This window comes from Borostomias antarcticus, assembly GCF_949987555.1.
Source record: "Borostomias antarcticus genome assembly, chromosome: 1".
Taxonomy (NCBI): Eukaryota; Metazoa; Chordata; class Actinopteri; order Stomiiformes; family Stomiidae; genus Borostomias; species Borostomias antarcticus.
This window is the reverse complement of record NC_140234.1, coordinates 29,371,362-29,398,741: the sequence shown is the minus strand read 5'-3', so window position 1 is coordinate 29,398,741 and position 27,380 is coordinate 29,371,362. Positions and strand designations below refer to the sequence as shown.

At 47.7% G+C, this 27,380-nt stretch overlaps 1 protein-coding gene across 1 annotated transcript; it reads right to left on the bottom strand.

Annotated features, from left to right (window-relative positions):
• Positions 1-8: 8 nt before the first annotated feature.
• Positions 9-12,233, bottom strand: klc3 (kinesin light chain 3). The gene is made up of 12 exons (XM_084446987.1): positions 12,057-12,233; positions 9,382-9,623; positions 8,942-9,172; positions 8,463-8,538; positions 7,668-7,899; positions 5,938-6,025; positions 4,512-4,613; positions 3,955-4,128; positions 2,975-3,074; positions 2,466-2,667; positions 2,244-2,310; positions 9-1,241 (listed from the first exon to the last, which is right to left on the bottom strand). Exons 2-12 carry the CDS (start codon positions 9,598-9,600, stop codon positions 1,155-1,157), a joined length of 1,578 nt encoding a protein of 525 aa, XP_084303113.1. The 5' UTR covers positions 9,601-9,623; positions 12,057-12,233; the 3' UTR covers positions 9-1,154.
• Between the last annotated feature and the right edge of the window lie 15,147 nt (positions 12,234-27,380).

The window sequence follows — 27,380 nt, the reverse complement described above, 5'->3', positions numbered from 1 at the left end:
AGCAGAGGACAAACCTCTCCCTATTGTATGTAACAGCTTCCAGATCTACATTAAATATCTATTGTGTTTCTGTAAGTTGGCTTACTGGACTCATAACATTCTCTTGGTAAGGTTAGCTGGCGACGATCTCTGGTCTTTAGCAGTGCCAGTAAGAGTTAATTAATTTAATTAAAACAACCATGAGGAAATACAGCCACAACACATTTGCAGTCTGTTTTTATCAACACTGAAACAGGAAGTAGCGGTGACATTACACCACCTCACTAAAACTGTCCCAATGAACAGAATGACCTGATTCAGGCACACACCTGGTAGTACAGTAGAACGTCTACTCCACCCACGCAACTGTCACTACGATTTAATTCATACCTTTGGGGCACCAGATGGCTTATAAATTGCTTGTAAAACAGCTTATATTTAAATTTGCGTTCAAATATATATATTTCACATCATATGGAGTAACGCTTGACTAGGAAGTGCTTGGGGGACGACAACCTGGAATATACTGTCAAATCAGGACGAGGATCATATTCCGAAATCCACATCCTAACTCAAGCCACTATACAGTTGATCTCAGTGACACCTCAGTAAACCTTTCATAGAATTGTACTTCTCAAGATCAGTGTTTCATCAATTAGAGATAAAATCCGATAGTGCAAAAGAACATCAGCAAACGTGAGTTTGTACTAATAAGTACCGCAGGTAAACAAGAACAACACACAATCAGAGGATAAAACTGGAATGCACCAAGTATTCAAAAACCAAAATGCATACATAGTAACATTTTCTCCAGGCTTGGTAGACGTGATTTAGTTGACCCTCCCAGAGAGACAGAAGACAGTCGGGTGGTGCAACTGCTGCTCATTGTTCTCCAGAGAGGACGCTGCGGGCAGATGCTGCTGTGTTACTGAAGGTTAGGCAGTGTGGGTCACGGGCTTTGTGTGTATGTGTGTGTGTGTGTGTGTGTGTGAATGTACGTGTGTGCGTGCGTGTGTGTGTACAGTATGTGTGAGGGTGTGTGTGTGCGTGTGTGTGCACGTATGCGTGTGGGTGAATGTGTGTGTGTGTATGTATGTACAGTATGTATGTATGTGTGTGTGTGTGGGCGCATGTGTGTGCATGCATGTGTTTGTGTGTATGTGTGTGTGTGTGTGCTAACTGTCCCCTTCGAAGAGCCCTCGTACTGCCAGGCTGTGGGCGCTGGAGCTGAGGCCCCGACTCTCCATCAGGCTGCTGGGGTTCTGAGAGACAAACAAACAACAACAACAACAAAAACCACAAACAACAATGTTGAGACAATGAGTTCCTCCACTGGTAATAACTCAACTGCATACTAATAAGAATGTTATTTAATTGCACTGCCTATATCAAGGACACAATCACCCACGATTATTGGATGGGATATGTAGATGTGGATCAAACTGATAGAATTGATAGACTGATAGACTATGGATAGTAAATTGCCAGTTTGGGAACCTTTAAGATGTCTAGCTGAGTACTTAGGACTGGAATGAGGAACTGATTAGTGTTGATAAGTTACTTAAGCGATGACAAGAATTCCAATGTATCTGTACTGGTTATATATGGCAATTAAACTTTCTAGTTTTATTCTATCTTTATTTTATTCTATTATAACACAGGAGGATGGTCAACTATCCTATCCACCTGACAGTGTATTAATAGCATCTATTGTATTTATATTTTGCTCTTGCACTTTGCCTTTGTAATGGAAATGGCAGGCATCATCAACAGTGGTCGAGAATACAGACACGTGACATGAGAAAAGGCGGTAATTCTTTCAGGGACAATGGGACAAAGGATGGTTATTCTGGAGCAGACAACATCTAGGTGTGTTTACCTCCTGGAGGTCATCCTGTCATAAATTAGATTAGCACAGCTATGTGAAAGGTTGAGGGAGGTGGTGAATTACAAAGGAGGTGGTGAAACTTCAATTTCTATGACACCTTCAGCGCTAGATTATGCTCTTAGTCACTTGTTTAGAAAGGAAATGCACTTGTGAGTTCTGGTGAGTAGTAGTACACTGACTTCCTACATTAAATGCAATTATTGTAAGTCACATTGGATAAAAGCATCTGCTAAATGACGGTAATGTAATGTAATATACTGTAATAGTAGTAGTATGAACCTAAGTAAAGCTGCCGCCACCTATCAGAATTCTGATTGTGAAAAGTCACAACACCACGCTGAATAACAGGCTGGAAATACAGAAAAACACAGCTCACCCTGGCCGCCTCTGGTCTCTCCCTGCCGGCCACATTTAGCATGTTCAAGGAGTTGGCTCTTTTCATCCTGGGGAGGGACGAGAGAGAGACCACAATAAGCCGCGGATAAACTGCCACTTTTGCATCACATGAAATTATCCCTAGTACCCGTCTCTCTGGTAGAGCTATGGTAGCTGTGACTCAGCAGAGAGAATTGAGGGTGGATGGGTTTGGGTTTATTACGCTGGGGTCCGAGGGGGCGAGTCCTGCCCTCCACCGCCACCTTTCAGTTTCCTGACCAGCTTCTCGCTGCTCCGGCGGATCGACTCCCTCAGCTTGGAGAACGAGCCGCTACGCTTCAGACCCCCGCCCTCCTTCTGGGCCCCGCCCTCCTGCTGGGCCCCGCCCTCCTCGGAATGACCGCACCACACCGGACGCCCGTCACCTAGGATACACGAGCGCACGGGCATACCGGCGCGCCCACACACACACACACACACACACACAGGAAATACTGTGCATCCATGACCTGCAGCTTCCCTAGTGTACAACAGTATAGACAGACAGACAGACAGACAGACAGACAGACAGACAGGCAGGCAGGCAGGCAGGCAGACAGACAGACAGACAGACACACACACACACACACACACACACACACACACAGACAGACAGCCAGACAGAAAGCCAGACAGACAGACAGACAGACAGACAGACAGACAGATGATGAAGGTGGTCAACCAGTCCCTCACCTTCCACGGATCCAAACTCTTTCTGGTGAGCTCTGGTCAGGATCTCTTTATACAGTGCCTCCGCCTGCCTGTACTTCCCCTGCTTCAGGTAGCATGAGGCCTGGAGATACAGACACAGTGAAGGAGGGGGTCAGATGGATCACACCGCCGGAGGCCTCTTCAGCCACCATCCTCCCTCTTACACACTTACTGTACTGCACTTTAAGTTTGTTACTCTTGCACTTTGGTTTTAACACTAGATTAAGCAAAATCTTAAGACATCTTTTTATTCTTACTTTTATCATCTTGTTTTACCTGTGTTTTAATAAAATATTTTTTGTGTCTATTTTTTTATTATTTGATATTTCTTATTTTCTATTCTCTTTTACCATATACAGTATGACTATGTGCTACAGTTGCTTGCATGAACATGTGCTATATAAATAAAATTGACTTTGACCTTGAATTAGTCACTTGTTTAGAAAGGAGACGCACTTGTGAGTTCTGGCGAGTAGTAGTACACTGACTTTCTAAGTTAAATGCAATTATTAGTCGCTTTGGATAAAAGCGTCAGCTAAATGACTAATGTACTGTACAGTAACCTCAAACCATCTGTCTCACAGCCTCCCTCCACCTCCTCCCTTCATCGTTCTCTGGCCCCTACCTCCCTCCACTTCCCCCGACCACTGTGACTCCGTGTCCGTGTCCGTCTACCTCCTCCTCCTCCTCCTCCTCCTCACCAGGTCGTGTCCGTCTCCCTCCTCCTCCTCCTCCTCCTCCTCACCAGGTCGTGTCCGTCTCCCTCCTTCTCCTCACCAGGTCGTGTCCGTCTCCCTCCTCCTCCTCACCAGGTCGTGTCCGTCTCCCTCCTCCTCCCCCTCCTCCTCCTCCTCCTCCTCACCAGGTTGTGTCCGTCTCCCTCCTCCTACTCCCCCTCCTCCTCCTCACCAGGTCGTGTCCGTCTCCCTCTTCCTTCCCCTCCTCCTCCTCCTCCTCCTCACCAGGTTGTTCTTGGTCTTGGCCACGTTGGTGTCGTCGGGGCCCAGTCTGGACTGGTAGATGTGGAGGGCGCGTTCGTAGTACTGCTCCACCTCCTGGTACTTGCCCTGGTTCTGGCACAGCAGCGCCAGGTTGTTCAGCTGCTTGGCCACGTCCGGGTGGTCCGTGCCCAGAACCTTGGGGGACACGTTCACGGAAAAGATGTTAAAAGTGTCAATCTCAAGGATTTCAGTTCCACTGTCTTTGGCGCCACCTGTCAGCAATAAGCGGTAATTGCGGAGTTCTTTTCAAACATGCTCAGTGCTTGAGGCGCAAAAAGATCAACTAACACTGCCCTAACACTGCCCCAAGGCGTTAACGTCACTTTGACGTCAAGGGGAGGACGGGACAGAGGAGATGGGTGCTTCAGTAAAGGAGGAAGACGTGAGGAATGGAAGGAATGGGACAGAAAGAAAGAAAGAAAGAAAGAAAGAAAGAAAGAAAGAAAGAAAGAAAGAAAGAAAGAAAGAAAGAAAGAAAGAAAGAAAGAAAGAAAGAAAAAGTCAGGGCAGTGCTTTACCTTCTCTCTGATCTCCAGTGCTCGCTTGCAGAGTGGCTCCGCCTCCTTGTACTTCCCTCTCTTCCCATACAGTACCGCCAGGTTGTTGAGTGTGGCTGCCACCTATACACACACACACAGACACACAGACACACACACACACACACACACACACACACACAATGTTGAGATTCAGGATACAGATTCTCAAAAGGGCAACCTTCCCTAATTGAACCGTCTCTTTGATTGTGTGTTGAGAATAGGGATGTAAATAGTTAATCGACTATCAATGAATTGCCGATAAGAATTTACTCGAGTAAGATTTGGTGACTCGATTAATTGCTTGTTAAAGGAACAGAACTTTTTTTTGGGAATGAACGTTATCAACGGGAGTTGCGTGAAATGTAATTATGATTTAAGGTCTGACTGCACATGAGGGCGGCACGCCATGTAGTGAAGGCTAATTGGGATGCCGGGAAATTTCAACGACACAGCGGAAGAAAGACAAAAAAATGAAGCTAGCAAAGCGCAGTCCGGCGTGGGACGTTCTTATCAATGAATCGACCATCGTTTGTTAAAGGACAATGTTCGTTTTTGACAACCTGGGGCCTCATTTATCATTGTGGATACACCCGTTTTCATTTACACCTGATTTTTGTACTTGCTTTTCTCTGCAAATAATGTGATGTATCATGACAAAACACTCTCTCTCACAATATTTCCCATCGAGTTTTGGCATGATACATCACATTATTTGCAGAGAAAAGCAAGTACAAAAATCAGGTGTAAATGAAAAAGGGTGTATCCACAATGATAAATGAGGCCCCTGGACCTTATTTACGGCATATTATAAGACGTTTGACTCACCGAGATAACTTTGGTGTAATTCGGAGGCTTGTAGAAGAAATGTAAAATCCAGCGCGAGCCAAGTATATCCATGTAATGGCGGCGGACGGGGCACTGAGAATGCAGCTTAAAAAAAAATCTATTTTCTGCCGCGAAACGGTTGTTTTCAACCATCTGTTTTTTTGAATCGCTAGTTGTGCATCCATAGAGCGTAGGCTTGTTGTGGTTTTTCACATGCCTCTGTAATATGATCTTTAGAAACGGGTTTATTTATAAGTTATCTCTGTGAGTCAAACGTCTTATAATATGCCGTAAATAAGGTCCAGGTTGTCAAAAACGAACATTCTCCTTTAAGGTTAACAGTTATTGATTAATGAAATTCCTTGAAATTTGCAACCCTAGTTGAGAGGATGACCTGGAGAGGAAGCAAGGAATCAAAGAATGACCACGACCACTCTGAGGCCTACCGCAGAGTGGTCGACCCCCCCCCCCCCCCCCCCCCCAGTCTGAGGCCTACAGCAGAGTGGTTGACCCCCCCCCCACCAGTCTGAGGCCTACCGCAGGGTGGTCGACCCCCCCCCCCCCCCAGTCTGAGGCCTACCGCAGGGTGGTCGACGCCCAGCGTCTTCTCCCTGATGGCCAAGGCGTCGTTCAGGAGGGTCGCTGCTTCTTTGTACTTGTTCTGGTCTCTGGGGAAATGAACATGAGCTGTGAATACAGCTAGGCTAGGCTAGGCTAGGCTAGGCTAGGCTAGGCTAGGCTAGGCTAGGCTAGGCTAGGCTAGGCTAGGCTAGGCTAGGCAAGGCAAGTTTATTTGTACAGCACATTTCAGCAACAAGGAAATTCAAAGTGCTTTACATGAGACATTAAAAGCATCAAGACAAAGTGCAACACATAAAAGGTCATATAAAACGAAATGGAAAAATAAAATACAGGAATAAAAGCTACAGTGCAGTGTATGAATAAATAAGTATTTGATTTAATAAAAAGCAGCGGCAAAAATATGTCTTCAGTCTTGATTTAAAAGAACTGAGAGTTGCAGCAGACCAGCAGTTTTCTGGAAGTTTGTTCCAGATATGTGGAGCATAAAAACTGAACGCTGCTTCTCCATGTTTTGTTTTAACTCTGCGGACAGAAAGCAGGCCTGTGCCAGACGACATGAGAGGTCTGGATGGTTCATAATGTAGCAGCAGATCAGAAATATATTTTGGCCCTAAACCATTCAGTGCTTCATAAGCCAACAGCAGTATTTTAAAGTCAATTACTTGACAGACAGGAAGCCAGTGTAAGGACCTCAGAACTGGAGTGATGTGATCCACTTTCTTAGTCTTAGAGAGGACTCTGTCTGATCGATTTTTTAGAGAGACCTGTAAACACACCGTTGCAGTAGTCGAGTCTACTGAAGATAAACACATGGACAAGTTTTTCCAGATCGTGCTGAGACATAAATCCTTTAATCCTAGATATATATTCTTCAGGTGATAGTAGGCTGATTTTGTCATTGTCTTAATGTGACTGTTGAAATTCAGGTCTGAGTCCATGACTACACCAAGATTTCTGGCTTCATTTGTGGTTTTTAGCATTACTGATTGGAGCCGAGTGCTGACTTTTAATCGTTCTTCTTTGGCTCCAAAGACAATTACTTCAGTTTTATTTTTGTTTAGTTGAAGAAAGTTCTGGCACATCCAATCATTGAGTTGTTCAATGCACTTACTCAGCGCTTGTATGGGATTATAGTCCCCTGGTGATATACATTTGTGTCATCTGCATAACTATGGTAACATATTTTGTTGTTTTCCATAATTTGAGGTAGTGGGAGCATGTAAATGTTGGACAGAAGAGGCCCCAGAATGGAGCCTTGGGGAACTCCACAGGTCATTTTTGTCTGCTCAGATTTGTAATTGCCTATAGACACAGAGTAGTCCCTGTCCTTTAAGTAGGATTCAAACCAATCTAACACTGTACCAGAAATTCCCAGCCAGTTTTCCAGTCTGCCTAGTAATATAGCTGGAGGAGATTAGCATGCTAAAACTGAGCGAGGGTCACCCACTCCGATGCTCCAATGCAATCATTTTATTTGCCAACGTTTCAGCAGCAAGCTGCCTTAATCAGGGCTTTTGAATGCCAGCAGGGCCAAACCAAGTCGATGAGAATCCCTGTAGTAGAACCTATATAAACCATAACAAAGATGTCTAGCATGGTAGCTAACTTAGCTATAGTCCCTCACCTGTGAAGCTACCACCGTGACGGCTAACTACCTACCAACCGGCTTCTCACCTCCACACCCTCACCCGCACTGCGTCAAGCCCTGTCTCCCGCCCCCGCCCTCACCTGTACACCAGCGCCAGGATGTTGAGCATGGTGGCCACGTCGGGGTGGTCATGTCCAGAGGTCTTCTCCAGGTCCTCCAGCGCCTGCTTGCAGAGGGGCACGGCCACCTCGTAGCGGCCCTGAGACGCGTACTGGATCACCAGGTTGTGGAGGGTCCTGAGGCGCGCTGGGATCTCGTAGCCCCCCTGCTGGGCTGCCGCGGCCCCACTGCTGTGGTAGGGCTGCCTGGACACTGGGGGAGGGGACCGGACACCAGGGGGCAGTAGAGAGTCAGCGGTAGGTAGACGTAAGAGTCACGGGCTGCGATATGAATCGTATACTTGTACTTTTTACTACCAGTACGTACAACAGCTGCTCCTAGAAAGTACGTACTTTGAATGCAGTATGCATACAATTGGGACATACTTCCTTTATCATAACATTGCGCCTTGAAATTTGACCACATCCGTTGCAGTCCATAAAGTGACATTCATCCACAGCTGGGATTCATCAGAACGCGTCTGGTGTACTCGCACATGTGACGTAATTTCCTCTGAGCACAGGATTGTGGGTCAGAATAACCAGAAAAGTGTGCTGGCTTGCATACTGCAAAATACGACCGGATGTAGTAGGACATCCTGGTATTTGTACCATATGGCATACTATGTATTGGTAGCAGAATAAACATGAAACATACCCTGTGCAGACTAGACATATACTACCATATACTACCACACACTTCCACACACACACACACACACACACACACACACACACACACACACACACACACACAGAAAGAGCGTGTGTACATACTCTTGGCCTGCTCCTCCTCGTCCGTGGGGAAGAGGTCGTCCAGAGACTCCTTGGCCGAGCCAGACTCCTTAGTATCCTGTGGTTGAGACATGGGGGCTACTGAGCTGACATGATTCAGGAGAGAGCATGAAAAGAGACTGGGCAGACAGACAAGATGGTAGATGGGGAGAGACAAGTAGTTAGAGAGACATAGTGAGATGGGTAAGTAGAGAAAGGCAGGCAGAGAGAAATAGGTAGGTAGGTAGAGACTGCACAGCCAGCCGGCTAGACAGACAGACAACTAGACAGCCACCCAGAGAACTAGACAGACAGACAGACAACTAGACAGACAGACAGACAGACAGACAACTAGACAGAGACCAGCCAACTAGACAGCCAGCTGGACAGCCAGCTAGCTAGTTAACTAGCCAGCCAACCAACCAACGAGCCAGCCAGCCAGCCAGTGAACGAGCCAGCCAGCCAGAGCAGGCGCTGCGTACCGGTGTGGGCTCGTCCTGGTCGTACTTGCGGATGCTGCTCATGAAGGCCAGGTGTCGGTTGTGCTCGTCCAGAGTGACCAGCTCCTGCTCGCAGTCCTGCAGCCTCTGTTGGGCCCCGGCCAGCTCGTCACGCAGCCACTGGTTCTCCTGGCAGAGACGCCGCACCTGCGTCCGCAGCTTCTGCTTCTCCGCCTCCAGGGAGCCCAGGTGGGCCGACAGGGACATCATCATCTGGGGGGACGGGGGACGGGTGACAGGGACACAGGGGGAGAGAGAAAGTGAGTGAGAATGAAAGTCAGAGAGAGGGAGATGCTGAGGTAATGAGTGAAGTTGCCTCTCAGACGAGCGAACTCGGCAATATCCAGGAAACTTAAGCCGTCGTTGCTTGACAACGTTGTCCGCCCCCCCCCCCCCCCCCCTGTTCTATGGTACAACCTCACCTGTGCCTCCCCCAGGCCCAGCTCAATCCTCTCCAGCGATTGGATGATGATGCCACTCTTCTCCTGCTCCAGGCTGCTGCCGCCGCCGCCCCCAGCCACCAGCCGGGCCTCCAGCGCCACCTGCAGGCTGTCCAGGAGGGTGCTGTTCTCACCACGCAGAGCCTCCAGGCCCGCGATCACCTGACGCGTGCTACACAGGATCTCCTCCCCCGACAACATGGTTCCTCCTTCCGGGTTCCACCCTGAGGGAGATGGAGGAGGGAGGGGGGAGAGGAGAGTACAGGAGAGGGCACCAGGTCAGACCAGTCGCTTGGGGGGGGGGGGGGGGGGGTTAACTGTCCAGGCAGAGGGATGGTGGGGGGAGATAATGGGTCGTGGAGGGGTGGGGTCTGACCAGGGGGGGTCTTCAGGGTCAGTCTACAGTCTGTTGGCAGCTGCAGTGGTTGGTGTCTTTTGTGATGGAGATTCTGTGGCAGCGTTGGTTGTAGAGATTCTCGATGGCTGGGAGCTCCACACCGATGATCTTCTGCGCTGTCTTCACCACCCTCTGGATGGCGTGTCCACCCTCTGGATGGCGTGTCCACCCTCTGGATGGCGCGCCTGTCGTGGGCAGTAGTGTTGCCGTACCAGTCTGTGATGCCTCCAGTCAGGATACTCTCAATGATGCTGTGGTAGAAGTGTTCCGTGTGCTCATGTCCCATCTCCGCAGACACCTTAGAAAGTAGAGGCGTTGTTGTTCCTTCTTTAGGATGGCCTCTATGTTGTGTGTCCAGGTCAGGTCATCGGAGAACTGTGTCCCTAGGAATTTGAAGTGGTTCACCCTCTCCACTTCCTCCCTGCTGATGATGTTGATTATGATGATGGAGGGGCTTTTTCCTCCTCTCCTGAAGTCCACAATCATCTCCTTTGTCTTGCTAGTGTTCAGGGTCAGGTTGTTGTCTTGACACCATGTTACTAGGACGACACCTCCTGGAGGAAGGCTGATTCAGATGAGTCATTAGGGGAGGTCAGGCCTATCACAGTGGTGTCGTCCGCTAACTTGATGATTTGATTTCTGCTGTGCTTGGCTGAGCAGTCATGGGTGTTCAGTGAGAACAGCCTGGGGCTCAGACAGCAGCCTTGAGGGACTCCTGTGCTGATGTTCAGTGTGGATGAGGTGTTGCTGCTTAATCTCACCACCTGTGGTCTCTCTGTGAGGAAGTCCAGGGTCCAGTTGCATGAGGAGCTGCTCAGGCCTACACCTCTCAGCTTCAGGACCAGGTTGATTGGGCGTACGGTGCTGAAGGCAGAACTGGAGTCAATCAATAGCATCCTGATGCAGGTGTTTTTCTTGTGCAGGTGCTGGCCATCTGTTTCCTTCAAAGTCATTTAGAGCCTTCCTAACCTGCAGCACAGAATCCTGTACAAGAATACCCTTACAGCGAGATACCCTCTCACCTTTTAATGTTTTGAGAACGCTCGCCGTGGTTTGGAGAGGATGAACAATACCTTCGGATGCCTCAATGGAACTTTGTGGATGACCTCATCGGTCTTGTTTAAACTGTGGCACCCACAAGCCAGCCAAGCCTCGCCCCGAGGGCCAGCTGGAACTCTCCGGCACATTCTGGTCTGACAGGTAGCGTAGGCTCGAGTGGGTCTAGAGTTGCAGATATGATGTCTGACACTGGATATTTATATACTGTCGTTTCACAATAGATTATAGCCACATGCTCCAATTATAACAGCCTATTGTTTGTTTCTGAAGTGAAAACAATGGCTCAATGAATTTACAAAAAATTTAAATTAAATCAAATTGGCACTAAACATATTAGGCATATATTTGGCTGTTTATGTTGATTCACAGACACTGTCCCTAAACTCAGACAGGTACTGTAAGTCTAATATAATAATATTAATAATAATAATGTACAGTACATTTATTAAGTAGTCTATACAATGTACCTACTAGCACCTAGCATGGCAGCTGCCGCCATTGGTGTGTATGTGTGTGAATGGGTGAATGAGAGGCCTTCATTGTAAAGCGCTTTGGATAGAAGCGATATAAAGTGCAGTCCATTTACCATTAACAATAGCGATTTCTTACCCATATTATTATCATCCCATGGCTAATCGAGTAAAAGTCATGAGGCAATTAAATGAACCACAACTAGGCCTATTTGTGGACTGGAGACGGTGTTGGGGGCAGGTGCGGTAGGCTATGCTGATTGACGGTCACAGTCCCAAATCATCACATTATTTTCTTTGTGGTCTCTGGTGTTGGGTTCATTATGCTGATGTTCACACTGAGCCAACAGAAGCTATTTCCCAATACGACATTAGCATAATGATAGGCCAAGCCTATTAGGTTGGCTATAGCCTACTAAAACACAAAGCCTTAGCTTATAATGCTAATTCTAATGTTTTAATGTAATAATATAGTTCAAATCCAGATAGGCCTATAGCCAACAAATATGCATGCGGCTTCAATGTAATTTATCCAAATAAACACATTTAAGTGAGATGGCAATAACCAATGGGCAGTGTGTATTCGTTCATACGTCAGCTCTGCTCTTCTCTCCTGGGCAGCGGTAGACACAAACATGTAGGATTCATTATCCACCCCGTCATTACGAGCTTTGCGCAAAATGTCACTTCGCGGTTGTCAACAAAAATAACACAAGTTATTTATAGCCCACCTGCTGCTAATTCCCGTCACTTGTGGTTTCGACGTCTTTTATTCGTTTTTCTGACTTTCTCATTCGGGATCCCATCAAAGTTGTTCCCGACGGATATTCGCTGCAAAACACCCACTACACTATTTGCTTATCATGGGACCGCAAGGACGGCTCTGCTCGGAAGACTCTAACGGTAAATCTAGCGATCATTCACCTGTAGGACTCCTGCCCAGGCCGTCCGGGTATCACCGCTTACCTGATCTGATCACTCCCAGCATGCACTGCGGCACTGGGATGTCCTCCTGACTCCGGGGCAAGGCCATCTATCTGCCGCTGCTTTGAACTGCCACTGCTCGAACCTGATCAATATCCTACCGACACACCGAGGGACAATCAGGTCAAATATGTGACACTGTCGCATCAGATGAGGCCCACAGTCCCTCCTATACATCAGCTTCAACAATGCAAATAATGCAGATTTTTCTGATAGTAATATGACCTAACACCTGCCTTTTGATTCCATTTTATTGTATTCTATTATGTTATTCTATTATTATTACAGTAATATCCTACAGTGTATCATCACTCATCACTGTTGTCTAACAGGAAACGTGTCATTATGGTAATTTGTGGTGGGCTAATTTGGTGTTAAATAAATAATGGTTATCATCACTAATTATTAGCCTGTGTAACAAAACAATAATTAGTGTGTGTGTGTGCACGCTTGTATGCGTGTGTGGGAGAAGTGACTTAGAGTAAAAAAATTATAGAAAGCAAGTTCTCAGCTGGCAGACGAGTGGGTGGTTCAAGGAGGTGGGTTCTCTATTTATAGTTTTTACAGAGACAGGAGCATCAACAGTGGCTGTAAACATATGACTACAGAAAACACTGCATGTGGAGAATGATGATAAGGGACTCATATTTTTAGATTGCTATTATTTACTTTGCCTTCAGCACTAGATTATGCTCTTAGTCACTGGTTTTAGAAAGGAGATGCACTGAGTTCTCGCAAGTAGTAGTACATTGGCTTTTCCTACGGTAAATGCAATTATTGTAAGTCGCTTTGGATAAAAGCATCAGCTAAATGACTGTAATGTAATGTAATGTAATAAAAGGGAGAGAAATAGAGAGAGAGAGAGAGAGAGAGAGAGAGAGAGAGAGAGACCTCCACTAACCCTCTCCTGCTTCAGGACAGCCCAGCCAAATGATCACCAAGCAAAGAGAAAACTATATTACTTATCAGGAAAATGCCAAAGTAAATTAGAATGCCATTTGACCCTAAATCGAGAGAACACAGCGGCAGACTATCTGACCACTGTTACTGATCCAAAACTGAGGAGGACATTAACTGAGTAGACTCAGGATCACAGCCTGGTGAGAGAACAGACCCACACAGACAGACCTGACCCAGAGAGGACCGGCTGTGTTCACTCAGACCCACACAGACAGACCTGACCCAGAGAGGACCGGCTGTGTTCACTCAGACCCACACAGACAGACCTGACCCAGAGAGGACCGGCTGTGTTCACTCAGACCCACACAGACAGACCTGACCCAGAGAGGACCGGCTGTGTTCACTCAGACCCACACAGACAGACCTGACCCAGAGAGGACCGGCTGGGTTCACTCAGACCCACACAGACAGACCTGACCCAGAGAGGACCGGCTGTGTTCACTCAGACCCACACAGACAGACCTGACCCAGAGAGGACCGGCTGGGTTCACTCAGACCCACACAGACAGACCTGACCCAGAGAGGACCGGCTGTGTTCACTCAGACCCACACAGACAGACCTGACCCAGAGAGGACCGGCTGTGTTCACTCAGACCCACACAGACAGACCTGACCCAGAGAGGACCGGCTGTGTTCACTCTGCTCCCAAAGAGAGAAGGACTCAGCTGCTGACACATGGTGACAAGTATAAAGACATTAGAACCTCATACTTCCCCAAAATTGCACAGAAATACACACACAAAATGTTTGAAAATATCACTAACAAATCCCATTGCAATATCTGAGAGAAATCTGAATGCACCCAACCAGTGGACAGGAGACCCGAACACAGCTGGCTGAAATGTGGGACATTTAATGTTACTCATTGAGTAAATTGTTCAACATCTTTTTATTTTTTCCCACTTTTATTATTATTATCTTCAATATTATCCTGTTAATTTATTTGCTTACCTGTTTGTTTGTTTGTTTGTTGTTTGTTTGATGGTTGGTTGGTTTGTTGTTCCAAATAGGTTTTTGTTCAATTCTCAAATATTTTTGGGGAAGATTTTGAAATGACAATTTACATTCTCAGATTTTGCTATTTTGGCGATTGTTTGTGACCAAATGTTCTAATTACTATGCATTACATTTACATTACTTTTATCAAGCGACTTACAATAATTGCATTTAACATAGGTAGTCAAGTGTACAATACTACCACGCGCCAGAACTTACAAGTGCATCTCCTTTCTAAACAAGTGACCAAGAGCATAATCTAGTACTGAAGGAAAAATGCAAGAGTACTTGAGTACAAGAGTGCTGTTGTTATATGTATGCTTGGGCAATGTAAGATGCATCGTATCATGCCAATAAAGCTTTGAATTGAATTGAATTGAACTGAGAGAGAATGGTGTGAGGTACTGTAGTATCCGTGACCTGACCTGCAGCTCTAGATAGAGGGAGACAGAGAGCTGCTCAGTCCCTAGGGCTTAGAGCAACCGTGTGTGTGTGTGTGTGTGTGTGTGTGTGTGTGCAGAGAGCAGGACAGTTATATGAGCAGGTTGATAGATGGTTCAGCTGCTGGCGGCTGTGGTGACCGAGGCAGATCCAGCCCATATAAGGACAGACCAGCCGGTTGGCTTGGCCACTCTTGTCCCGATGAACTCTGAGGTTAAAGGGTCAGGGGTCAGGGGTCATCTACACCATCACCCCTGACCTTAAGAGTTAAATCCAGGCATACTTTATTGGTCCATCTGTTGCAAGTGGGATGTGGACGTTCACAGAGAGACAACGTGATATAAAATCTTGAAAGCCGTCAAGGTTTGACTGCAGCCAAGACCCCCTTGTGTGCCTTGCTCAACAGCACGGGGTCAGGAGGGAATGCCTGAGACCCTGTGACCACTGCAGTCAAAAATGGCCCAAATCCAGCACAAATCACATGGAATCTGATATTTTAAAATCAGATTTGCACCACTTCTATATGTGGTTGTACAGTAACTCAGATACATACTAGATGTTTTACAATGCGACCTCAGTGAGAACAGCCAAACCCAAAAAATGGATCTGAGCAATAAATCTAAATTGAGCACTAAGGCTCACAGTGTGAGCGTAGGAACTGCCAATGGCTAGATTAGTCACCACTTCTCCGGGGATTTGAACCAGCAACCTTCTGGCTAATGACCTCCTAAATCCTGATCGCTAGATAGTGCAGCGCAGTTTGGCCATTCTTCTCTGTGGTGTGTGGTGGCAGGGTTAAAAATAACCTGTCATTACAGCTCTCTGCTTCATAATCATTTATCTAGCCACTCATCCTTGTGCTTATCCAATTATCTCATGGATGTCATCTGCCAGGACTGGGATCAAGTAATAAGCTGAGCCAGCAAAATGTTACATGTCAGCCCATAGAGTAGTGGTGACGGTCCAGATGCCAGCGGACTGTGTGTGTGTGTGTGTATGTGTGTGTGTATGCGCGTGCGTGCGTGTGCACTCATGGAGAGGCTTTACTGCCTAAGGGGCTGTGGGTTTTGTGCAAAGCCAATGCTAAGCAGTGAGAATGTGGCCGATGCTTCAGTACCCCGCAAAGCTTGGTCAGGGTGTTCACACACACACACACACACACACACACACACACACACACACACACACAAACACACACACACACACACACACACACACACACACACACACACACACAGAGAGCTTCCTGTGTGCTGGGTCAGGGTATTCACACTGGCACCGGCTCACGGCAGCTGACTCCAGCTGCACCAGACAGCTGCCACAGGGCTGGCAGAGTGGAAGGGTGTGACAGGAAGGCGTGTGTGTGTGTGTGTGTGTGTGTGTGTGTGTGTGTGTGTGTGTGTGTGTGTAGACGGGGTACACGGAACAGTTGTGTGTCATTGGACCCATGAGCGTGGACACAGGATCACCAGACCTGGGCAGTCGTCCGACCAATGGGAGAGCGTGTGTGCTTAGTATGTACACTGGCCGGACCGACAGAGCGAGCATACTACTGACACACGTGCTCACAAGCACGCTGACACGTCACGCACGTATTCTACTGCACATACACAAGATTCTGAGCAATCAAACTGTACCCCCCCACCCCCCAATCCACCCCCAAATCATTCTCACATATCTGGAATGGTTACTGCTTCCAGCGTTTTATCCATCCTAATAGCTCTGCGCTCAGTGGTTCCCTTAGGCTGTCACCAGGTCCCAGGTTAGACTGCAGCGGACAGTGGGACAGACACATTGGATATTTGGACAGACAGACCGACAGCTGAGTCGATGCAATTCAATCAGTCGAGCTGGCAGCGAATGGTGGGGAGTCTCGCCATGTGGCACTAAACTTAGACAACCCCCCTTCGCCCTCCTGCTAACACAAGGTGACCCTTAAACCCCCCCTCCTCAGAGTCACCAGAAGTGTCTAAACCGACTCTGGTTTCAATGGAAGCGACCGCTAACCCCACCAATACTCCTTCACAACCTCACACCCAAACAGGATTTTAATGAGAAAGTTTCCATGAGTGTGTAGGTGTGAAAGTCTGAGTGTGTGTGTGTGTGTGTGTGTGTGTGTGTGTGTGTGTGTGTGTGTGTGTTGTCTTTTTTACACAGCGTCATGAAAGTCACTGCAAGCCACTTGGGAACTGGCGAGAATTTGATGGATTTCAAGCAATGTGGAAATCGCTCCACCTTATCTTCCATTTCGGTCATTGGAACGCCCGCCATTTTGTTTAAACCAGTCACCTCCTCTGAGATCTGCTCAAGATACTTTATCTCTGTAGCAGGATATGAGATCTAGTTTGGCCCCTCCCACTCTGATATTATATTCAATCAGTTGTATTTACAGTATGCATATACACAGCAGACCACTCAGGAGACGCTACAAGTGACCAACAGAGTCAGCATCTGGTCTCCACTGGGATTCGAACCCACAACCCTCCACACACAGGGCTGTATACAGCAGCATGCCATGGCTGGCAGAAACAGCTGACTTCCTGACAACTCAAACACCAAGTCAGGTCCAGGTACCGTTTATGCTCCTGGACAGATTTTTGGACTTTTTCATTTTATAATTATTATTTTTGACTTCCGCCATTTTTTTTTTATGGTGCCCGTAGCAACTGACTATTCTACCAGTGACAAGGCCCTGCACATAGGCTCGATCAGATCACCCCACATAGATCAGATGTGACTGTGTGTGTGTGTGTCACATGCAGTACAGCCCCAGTATGAGCATGGTACAGTACACACAGTAAGGTGTTTATATATAGGGATCTGAGATTCTCTCTGTGCTCGATGACAGGCGGCCATGTTCGAATGTCTGGTTGGATAACTCAGCTCAGTACGTCAGCCTGATTCAACCCTGGAGAACTCTGAAGACCTTCACAGAATATCACATGTCATTTAGCACCAACTTAATCATTCTGTGGAATTAGTGTATAGTTTCATCTGTATTACAAAATACTGTTCTGATGATGTGCTCTCTGATCATTCCTGTGTTTTCGTTGAGAGTACTATCTCCATGCACACAAATTCTCAATCAGAGGTTATCTCAAAACGGCACATCACTGAAAACACCAGTGAGATATTTACTCAGGCTGTCTCGTCCACACCTGCCCTCTCTATGGCCTCAGTCAACGAGCTTGTAGATAATTTCAATGTTAAAATTACAAACATTATTGACGCCGTTGCACCCACTAAGGTGAAAGTGGTCTCTGGTAAGAGAAGATCTCCATGGAGAAACGCCATGCTGGTCAGAATAGAAAAAAGAGAGTGTCGAAAATCTGAACGCAGGTGGCGAAAAACAAATCTCCATGTTCATTATGACATCTATAAAGAGAGACTTCGCATTTATAATATGGAGCTGAGAAATGCACGGCAGACCTTCTTTTCTGACATCATCACCAAAAACCATAACAATGCGCGTGCTTTGTTTGCCACTGTTGATAGGCTGACAAACCCTCCTGTGTCAGTAGCCTCTGAACTTCTATCCACCAGGGCCTGCAATGAATTTGCCTCATTCTTCACTGACAAAATTCAGAAAATTAGACAAGCAGTTAGTGCCTCCATTCCAGGTACAGGACATGTGTTGTCACAGTGTCCACTTAAAATCAATACCATGACACAATTTAATCCGATCAACCATAAAACCCTGGGGGACATTATACAATATCTGAAATCCTCCACCTGTTGCCTTGATGTTCTACCTACAGACTTCTTCAAAACTGTATCCAACTGCATGGCCTCTGATTTATTACAAATTGTAAACACATCTCTTCTTTCAGGTGTGTTCCCACAAACCCTGAAAACTGCAGTCATCAAGCCACTCTTAAAAAAGAATAATCTAGACAGCTCACAAATGAACAATTATAGGCCCATATCAAACCTCCCATTTTTAAGCAAAATCATTGAAAAGGTTGTTTTCCAACAACTGAATAACTTCCTGGTACTAAGTAATGGCTTTGATGTCTTCCAGTCAGGATTTCGACCACACCACAGCACCGAGACTACTCTAATTAAGGTATTTAATGACATCCATTTAAACACAGATAATGGCAAAATCTCAGTCTTAGTATTACTGGATCTCAGCGCTGCGTTCGACACGGTAGACCACAACATACTACTAGGCCGACTGGAAAATTGGCTGGGAATTTCTGGTACAGTGTTAGATTGGTTTGAATCCTACTTAAAGGACAGGGACTATTTTGTGTCTATAGGCAATTACAAATCTGAGCTGACAAAAATGACCTGTGGAGTTCCCCAAGGCTCCATCCTGGGGCCTCTTCTGTTCAACATTGACATGCTCCCACTAACTCAAATTATGGAAAACAACAAAATATGTTACCATAGCTATGCAGATGACATACAAATTTATATCACCAGGAGACTATAATCCCATACAAGCGCTGTGTAAGTGCATTCAACAAATCAATGATTGGATGTGCCAGAACTTTCTCCAACTAAACAAAAATAAAACTGAAGTAATTGTCTTTGGAGCCAAAGAAGAACGATTAAAAGTCAGTGCTCAACTTCAATCAGTAATGCTAAAAACCACAAACGAAGCCAGAAATCTTGGTGTAGTCATGGACTCAGACCTGCATTTCAACAGCCACATTAAGTCAATTACAAAGTCAGCCTACTATCACCTGAAGAATATATCAAGGATCAAAGGATTTATGTCCCAGAAGGATTTGGAAAAACTTGTCCATGCGTTTATCTTCAGTAGACTCGACTACTGCAACGCCATGTATACAGGTCTCTCTAAAAAATCGATCAGACAGCTGCAGCTGATTCAGAACGCTGCTGCTCGAGTCCTCACTAAGACTAAGAAAGGGGAGCATATCACACCAGTTCTAAGGTCTTTACACTGGCTTCCTGTCTTTCAAAGAATTGACTTTAAAATACTGCTATTGGTTTATAAAGCACTGAATGGTCTAGGGCCAAAATATATTTCTGATCTGCTCATATGCTATGAACCATCCAGACCCCTCAGGTCGTCTGGCACAGGTCTGCTTTCTGTCCCCAGAGTTAAAACAAAACATGGAGAAGCAACGTTCAGTTTTTATGCCCCACATATCTGGAACAAACTTCCAGAAAACTGCAGGTCTGCTGCAACTCTTGCTTCTTTTAAAACAAGCCTGAAGACTTTTCTTTTTGCCACTGCTTTCTAAGAGGAGTTATGTTTATTAGTATACTGCACTGTAACTTTTATTCCTGTATTCTATTTGTCCTGCTTTTTGTTTTAAATGTCTATAATGACTTGCTTTTTGTTTTAATGCTTTTAATTTGTCTTGCCTTTTGTTTTAAATGTCTATAATGTCTTGCTTTTTGTTTTAATGCTTTTAATGTCTCATGTAAAGCACCTTGAATTGCCCTGTGGCTGAAATGTGCTATATAAATAAACTTGCCTTGCCCTGCCTTGCCTTGTATGTCTACATCATGGATCATGATGACGTGTGCACATGTACCATGCTCATTATGAAGTGTTCTCACAGTTTAGCTGTTTTATTGAGCTCCGTCATCTGATGGTCAAATGCCACCTCTAATTGCTGGGAAATTTGGTGGCGGCATCATCGAAACACACAAGAACAATCCCAAAATGTGAACTGAAAGACACAGAAAGTGACCCATCCATTTTTATTTTTATTTTTATGAAAGACTATAAAATAATGTTTATGCGCAATGCTTTTATTTTGATGTGTACACTGGAAATGCTCATGCATTTCATTTTTCTGGATTTAACACATATACGGATCATATACGGATCATATACAGATCATATACGGATCATATACGGAGGTGTTCAATAAAAACCTTTTCACTCCGCAGCCTTCTCCCTCCCTCTCCTCTTTCCAACCCTCTCTCCTCTCTCCCTCCTTCCCCTCTAAAGCCCTCTCTCCCCTCTCCTCTCCCCTCTCCTCTTTCCAACCCTCTCTCCTCTCTCCCTCCTTCCCCCATTAAAGCCCTCTCTCCCCTCTCCTCCCCTCTCCTCTCTCCTCTCTCCTCTGCTACATGTGTAAGCCTACAGTCACATGTCCATGGTGTCATGTTACGGAGGCAGGGTATATTTGTAGTACCCTGCAAACTGCTAACACGTCTGTCTTTCTGTGTTGGACACGGACGACCCCGAGGTCAGGGCTTGTGTAAGGATTCCAAAGAAGGTGCCAGCTGAATCGACGCTCCTGACTCCTGACTTCCTGTCTTCGGCTCCTGGGCCTGTAGCTACGTAGCTACGGTAGGCCTTCTCTCTGGGGTTGGATGGGATCTGAACCCAGCTACGTAGCTATGGTAGGCCGTCTCTCTGGGGTTGGATGGGATCTGAACCCAGCTACGTAGCTATGGTAGGCCGTCTCTCTGGGGTTGGATGGGATCTGAACCCAGCTACGTAGCTACGATAGGCTGTCTCACTGGGGTTGAATGGGATCTGAACCCACGTCTCTTGTGTGAATGGCCCAGCTGCTACACCAAAGGTCTTTGCATGTTCATCTCATCTTTGCGTGTTCATCTCACACACGCACACACACACACACACACACACACAATAACGTATACCAAGGCGTACACACTGAGCATCCAACCCCTCAGCTCTAGCTAGCTCTGAGCAACTGCTGCCCTGTGCGTGTAACACCCAACCCCCCCCCCCCCCCACTGGCTTAACGGGGGTCTTATTAGTTCACAGGGACCTCCTGTCCTCACACCCTGTCCACTCTTACATCACTGTCCCTCCCCCTGCAGGGCAGCCATTGACCACAGGATACAGTGACAGCTAAACTGGGACCGTAGCACCGAGCCAGAGAGTAACCCCATCCTAAAAACCCTGGTCCCCGGGGAGGTGGTACCCTGGTCCGTGATCTGTACCCACCGAAAAGTAGCTTTGTCCAAGAGCTTACCTGGTTCCCCAGGAAATAGTCTGGTTCTCATATACGTCTGGTCACAGAGGGTAGCCCAACCTGATTTCAGATTATGCCTATGTACAGAATGCTGTGCCATGTACTGTACACGTCGTATCCTGGTCCTAGAATAATGACAAGGTTCGGGGGGGGTTACACCGCTGTTGTTGAAATGGTTGCCAACGACAATGTGTGCTGGAACGCTCTCCTGGATGTGAAGTATTGGCCTCAACCCGCTGTCGTCACGGCAGCATTGTCGAAGCGGGGCTGAGTGGGGTTGGCAGGAACGGGGCGGGGGGGGGCGTAGGGGACAGAGACTAATTTGGTCTGCCGTTAGGAGTGAGTAGAGAGGCAGCTGTGAAACTAGAGCCTGACCTTTGATCGAGAGCAAGGGGACTGGGAGTCCCTGTGTCTCTTTGTACAGTGTACTACACACACACACACACACGCACGCACACACACACACACACACACACACACACACACACACACACACACACACACACACACACACACACACACACACACACACACACACACAAGCTGACCTAGGCAACAATTTCCACCAAGGACCCAACAATTATGGTGGTATTTCACAGGTTTTGTTTGGGAGCACCCCTGTTATTCCAAACCCGCATGATTCCGCAATCGATGGCACTCCACCGCACCACATGACCAGCTCTTTAAAAAAAAACAAAAAAAAAACTTTTTTCTTTTTTATTCAAGGTTTTACATTTTTCACATAAATACATTAATACAAAAGCCCCCTCACCTGCCCCTCTCTAGTACTAGTCAAAGTCTTTACAGAGAATGATGGTCGTAACATCAAAGAGAAACATAGGCTAGTTAAACAGTACCATACAGCTCATCACATCCTGACAAGATCCAGCACTTCAAATATGCAGGATGAAGGAAACAAAGAAAAATAAAGAAAAAATAATAATATAAAACATAAAACTGAGTCACACATGACCAGCTCTTGATATAATATGTCAGATACTGGTCTACAGTTTCATAAAACCCCACTTCAAAATGGAAATAAGTTGCACTGAAGCCGTCTGTAGCATATAGATGGGAGGGAGTGAGAAACAGTCATGATATTTTCATAGTAGCACTTACTGTAAAAGACACTTCAGGCTGACATGGAGGTTTTACCGGGACAGGCTACTGGCAGAATGGATGTCCTATCACCAAGCATACTGCCACAAATAGACACATAGGCGCGTATTATCTGATGTTAAAGTGAAGTTGATGGATTGATGAACTGAATGGCTGGCATACAAACTAATGGGCTATCAACACATACACACGCACGCACACACGCACACACACACACACACACTTCAGGACGTGCAGCTGCTTACTGCACAGAACGCCTGTCCAGTGCAATGTGCTCCCAGTTGCTCGATGTGATGTGGAATTTCTTTCGACTGGTCTTGATATTATCCTTGAAACATTCCTTCAGCTGGGAGTACAAGATCTGATCTTATTTTGATGTACTTACCATGGCAGCAGTACCGTGATAGTCCTCTCCACAGAGCCTGGCTGTCGACCGTGTCTAAGGCCTTTGGCAGGTCTACGAACACCTGCCAAAGGTAGCCAGCCAGGCTCTCTGGAGCGTACTATCACAGTCCATGTACAAAGGCTGCCTTTGCTCACAGCTTTTTACATGTTGATTGGCATGCTGTGAATATCATGTCTGCTGTACCTCTGGATGGAGGAAGCCACGCTGGGATTCTGGGAGTACTTCCTGAGACATAAGCTGACGCCCCAGATGGTTCGCTTCGCTTCGCACAACCGTCTGGGAATTCTCGTTGGAATCTCCGACCGCTCCTCGCTGTCGTCACACCTAAACCCGCCCAGCGTAGCTGTTTGCGTTTCAAATGTCTCAGAACCAACGCTGACTGGCGAGATCGTTTTCTGATCTGGCACAAACGGACCTCTACGGAGAGTTATGTCTCACTGATTTGTGAGAGAGACAGAATGTGAGCTTGTCAACAAATCGAAACGAAACGGTCCACTTTTGGAAAATACGAACCCCCCCCTCCACAAGGCTGGCTACGGGCCTGTACGGTCACTATTAGAGTCCCCTAGCATCCCTGAGCTCTGAGGGGGGTTCTTCTTGTGGTACAGGAGCTCTGGTCCTCTAAGACCTCAGCTGGGATCCCGTCTGGCCCGGCGGTCTTGTTCTGGCTCCTGGCGGCATCCTGAACCTCCATGTCTCCTCTGATGGGACTGTTGGGGCGGGGCTGGTGATGTCACGGCTGACGAGGTCCTGGACGCGTTCCTTCCATCGGCCGTTAATGGACTCAGTGTTCTTCAGCGGTTCCTGACAGTCCTTCGAGCGCAGGGAGTTTACACACACACACACACACACACACACACACACACACACACACACACACACACATGCACACACCTACGCTCGGCTCAGTGTTGTAGCACAGTTGCTGGCCCCTGTAAAAGCCTAGAGAAGTATTTACAACTGAGATATTCTCACTCTTCTCGTCACAGAGCAGAACACGCGGAGGGAGTACTGACCTCGCTGGAGATCAAACCAGAGCCTCCCACCTCACCCAGATAAAGCCTAGCCATTGTAATCATAATCATCGTCAGGGATCACACAGTATTTTCAGCATTACACTTCCTGTGCAGTCTCTAGTATTACTCTTCACAACACCAGCTGAGCCATTAAACCACCCCTGCTAGGCTAAGAAGAGGTGGGTGGGGGTGGGGTTTGACCTGGGGAGAGAGAGAGAGGAGAGAGAGGAGAGAGAGAAAGAGAGAGAGAGAGAGAGAGAGAGAGAGAAAGAGATGGGAGGTACAGGATACAAGATTCTTTATTGTTACATCCATTACACAAGAATAAGTGAGTAAAGTGCTTGTGTTCTGGCCCCTAAGCCTAACCCTAACCCTCAAGATAATAGTAATAAAAACAGTACAATACAATAGAAAAATATGGTGTACGAAAAGTGTATGAAGAGTGAAAGTGAAAAGTGCAAATGTGTATTGTTTGCATGTTTGTGCGTGCACAGTCTGTGTCTGTGTCACAGGCAGGCAGGCAGCCCGTCGTTAAGGGTCCATTGTTCAAGAGCCCGGGTGCCAGGTGGAAAAAGCTGCCCCGGAGCCTGCCTGTCTGGGCCTTGAGGCTTGGCCATACCGTATGCCAGACGCCAGCAGCTGAGAGAGGCCGTGATTGGGGTGGCTGGGGTGTCTTTCGTGATCCTGCTGGCTTCACTGGCGCTCCTATCATGGTGTATCCTGGATGGAGGGAAGCTCACATCCTATTGTCTCTTTAGCGCTTGGTGGCTGAGGACAGAGCAGTTCCCCTACCACGCTGTGAGGTCCCCAGTCAGGAGCGGTTCCCCTACCACGCTGTGAGGTCCCCAGTCAGGAGCGGTTCCCCTACCACGCTGTGAGGTCCCCAGTCAGGAGTGGTTCCCCTACCACGCTGTGAGGTCCCCAGTCAGGAGCGGTTCCCCTACCAAGCTGTGAGGTCCCCAGTCAGGAGCGGTTCCCCTACCACGCTGTGAGGTCCCCAGTCAGGAGTGGTTCCCCTACCACGCTGTGAGGTCCCCAGTCAGGAGCGGTTCCCCTACCAAGCTGTGAGGTCCCCAGTCAGGAGCGGTTCCCCTACCACGCTGTGAGGTCCCCAGTTAGGAGCGGTTCCCCTACCACGCTGTGAGGTCCCCAGTCAGGAGCGGTTCCCCTACCACGCTGTGAGGTCCCCAGTCAGGAGCGGTTCCCCTACCACGCTGTGAGGTCCCCAGTTAGGAGCGGTTCCCCTACCACGCTGTGAGGTCCCCAGTCAGGAGCGGTTCCCCTACCACGCTGTGAGGTCCCCAGTCAGGAGCGGTTCCCCTACCAAGCTGTGAGGTCCCCAGTCAGGAGCGGTTCCCCTACCACGCTGTGAGGTCCCCAGTCAGGAGCGGTTCCCCTACCACGCTGTGAGGTCCCCAGTTAGGAGCGGTTCCCCTACCACGCTGTGAGGTCCCCAGTCAGGAGCGGTTCCCCTACCACGCTGTGAGGTCCCCAGTCAGGAGCGGTTCCCCTACCAAGCTGTGAGGTCCCCAGTTAGGAGCGGTTCCCCTACCACGCTGTGAGGTCCCCAGTCAGGAGCGGTTCCCCTACCACGCTGTGAGGTCCCCAGTCAGGAGCGGTTCCCCTACCACGCTGTGAGGTCCCCAGTCAGGAGCGGTTCCCCTACCAAGCTGTGAGGTCCCCAGTTAGGAGCGGTTCCCCTACCACGCTGTGAGGTCCCCAGTCAGGAGCGGTTCCCCTACCACGCTGTGAGGTCCCCAGTCAGGAGCGGTTCCCCTACCACGCTGTGAGGTCCCCAGTCAGGAGCGGTTCCCCTACCACGCTGTGAGGTCCCCAGTCAGGAGCGGTTCCCCTACCACGCTGTGAGGTCCCCAGTCAGGAGCGGTTCCCCTACCACGCTGTGAGGTCCCCAGTCAGGAGTGGTTCCCCTACCACGCTGTGAGGTCCCCAGTCAGGAGCGGTTCCCCTACCACGCTGTGAGGTCCCCAGTCAGGAGCGGTTCCCCTACCACGCTCTGAGGTCCCCAGTCAGGACGCTCACAGCGGTGTCTCTCTAGGAGGCCCTGAGGAACCTGGGCCCCACAGGGAGGTGAAGAGAGGGAGAGAGAGACGGAGAGAGAGAACCCCATAAATGGAGAGGGGAAGAAAGGGAGAGATGGGAGGTAGAGAACAGGGGAGCTACAGTATCTTCACTCACACTTGAGACTCCACATCATATGGACCAGTTTGCTACTTTTAGCTCATGTGCACCAACATCTTATTCTGTCTAGTCACTCACCTCGGAGCGACATTGTCGCTGTGTGGATGAACTTCAAACAATCTCCGAAACTATATCATCGAATGTGTGAAATCTGATTCTTCCTTGACGATTAGCTTTCACAGCAAAAGAGGACAAAGTCCATGTCTAGATTAATCTTGCGAATCCACTCGTGAGTCTATGTCTAGGGAGACTCACAAGTCAGTCTGCGTTGAATGTCTGACGTTGCAAGACTAATGTCTAGTTTCTGATCCAACCCTAACAGGTGATTGGTTGAGGATGACGGGCCAGACAGAAGTGACGTGCATGGCTACGCAAACAAACTGAAAACCAGTGGACCCAGAGTCGGTTGGCTTTTATCCACGGTCCCTTTCCTGTCCCCCATTCCTCTCAGGCATCCATGACCAGCCACTACGCAACATCAGATAAGACTGAGACACACACACAGGAGCGAGGGAGAAGAGAGAGAGAGAGAGAGAGAGAGAGGAGAGACAGGGAGGAAAGAGAGAGAGGGGAGAGACTGGGAGGAAAGAGAGAGAGGGGAGAGACTGGGAGGAAAGAGAGAGAGATAGAGAGAGGAGAGAGGGAGGAGAGAGAGAAAGAGAGAGGGGGGAGAGCCAGGGAGGAAAGAGAGAGAGAAGAGATACAGTAGAGAGAGGAAAGAGAGTGAGAGAGCAGAGAACTCTCACGATGAAATCTGATGAGGACCAGGATCATGATTATGTAAACCAAGACAGATTGGTTGTTTTCACCACGGGGTGTGTGTGTGTGTGTGAGAGAGAGAGAGAGAGAGAGAGAGAGAGAGAGAGAGAGAGAGAGAGAGAGAGAGATTATGTCTTCACATACACTCTCTGCTTCATTGTTGCTGACACCCCCAGCCCCCACCTCAAGTAGCTTAAACCAGAGGGTGTGAGTGTGTGCATGAGGGGAATGTGCAAGTGT

Coding starts and splice junctions, on each gene's coding strand:
- klc3 (XM_084446987.1), bottom strand. CDS start 9,600: ATGTTGTCGGGGGAGGAGATCCTGTGTAGCACGCGTCAGGTGATCGCG. Junction 7,900..8,462: donor CGAGGAGGAGCAGGCCAAGA/GTATGTACACAC, acceptor CCCCTCCCCCAG/TGTCCAGGCAGCCCTACCAC. Junction 2,311..2,465: donor TCGCCCCCTCGGACCCCAGC/GTAATAAACCCA, acceptor GTCCCTCCCCAG/GATGAAAAGAGCCAACTCCT.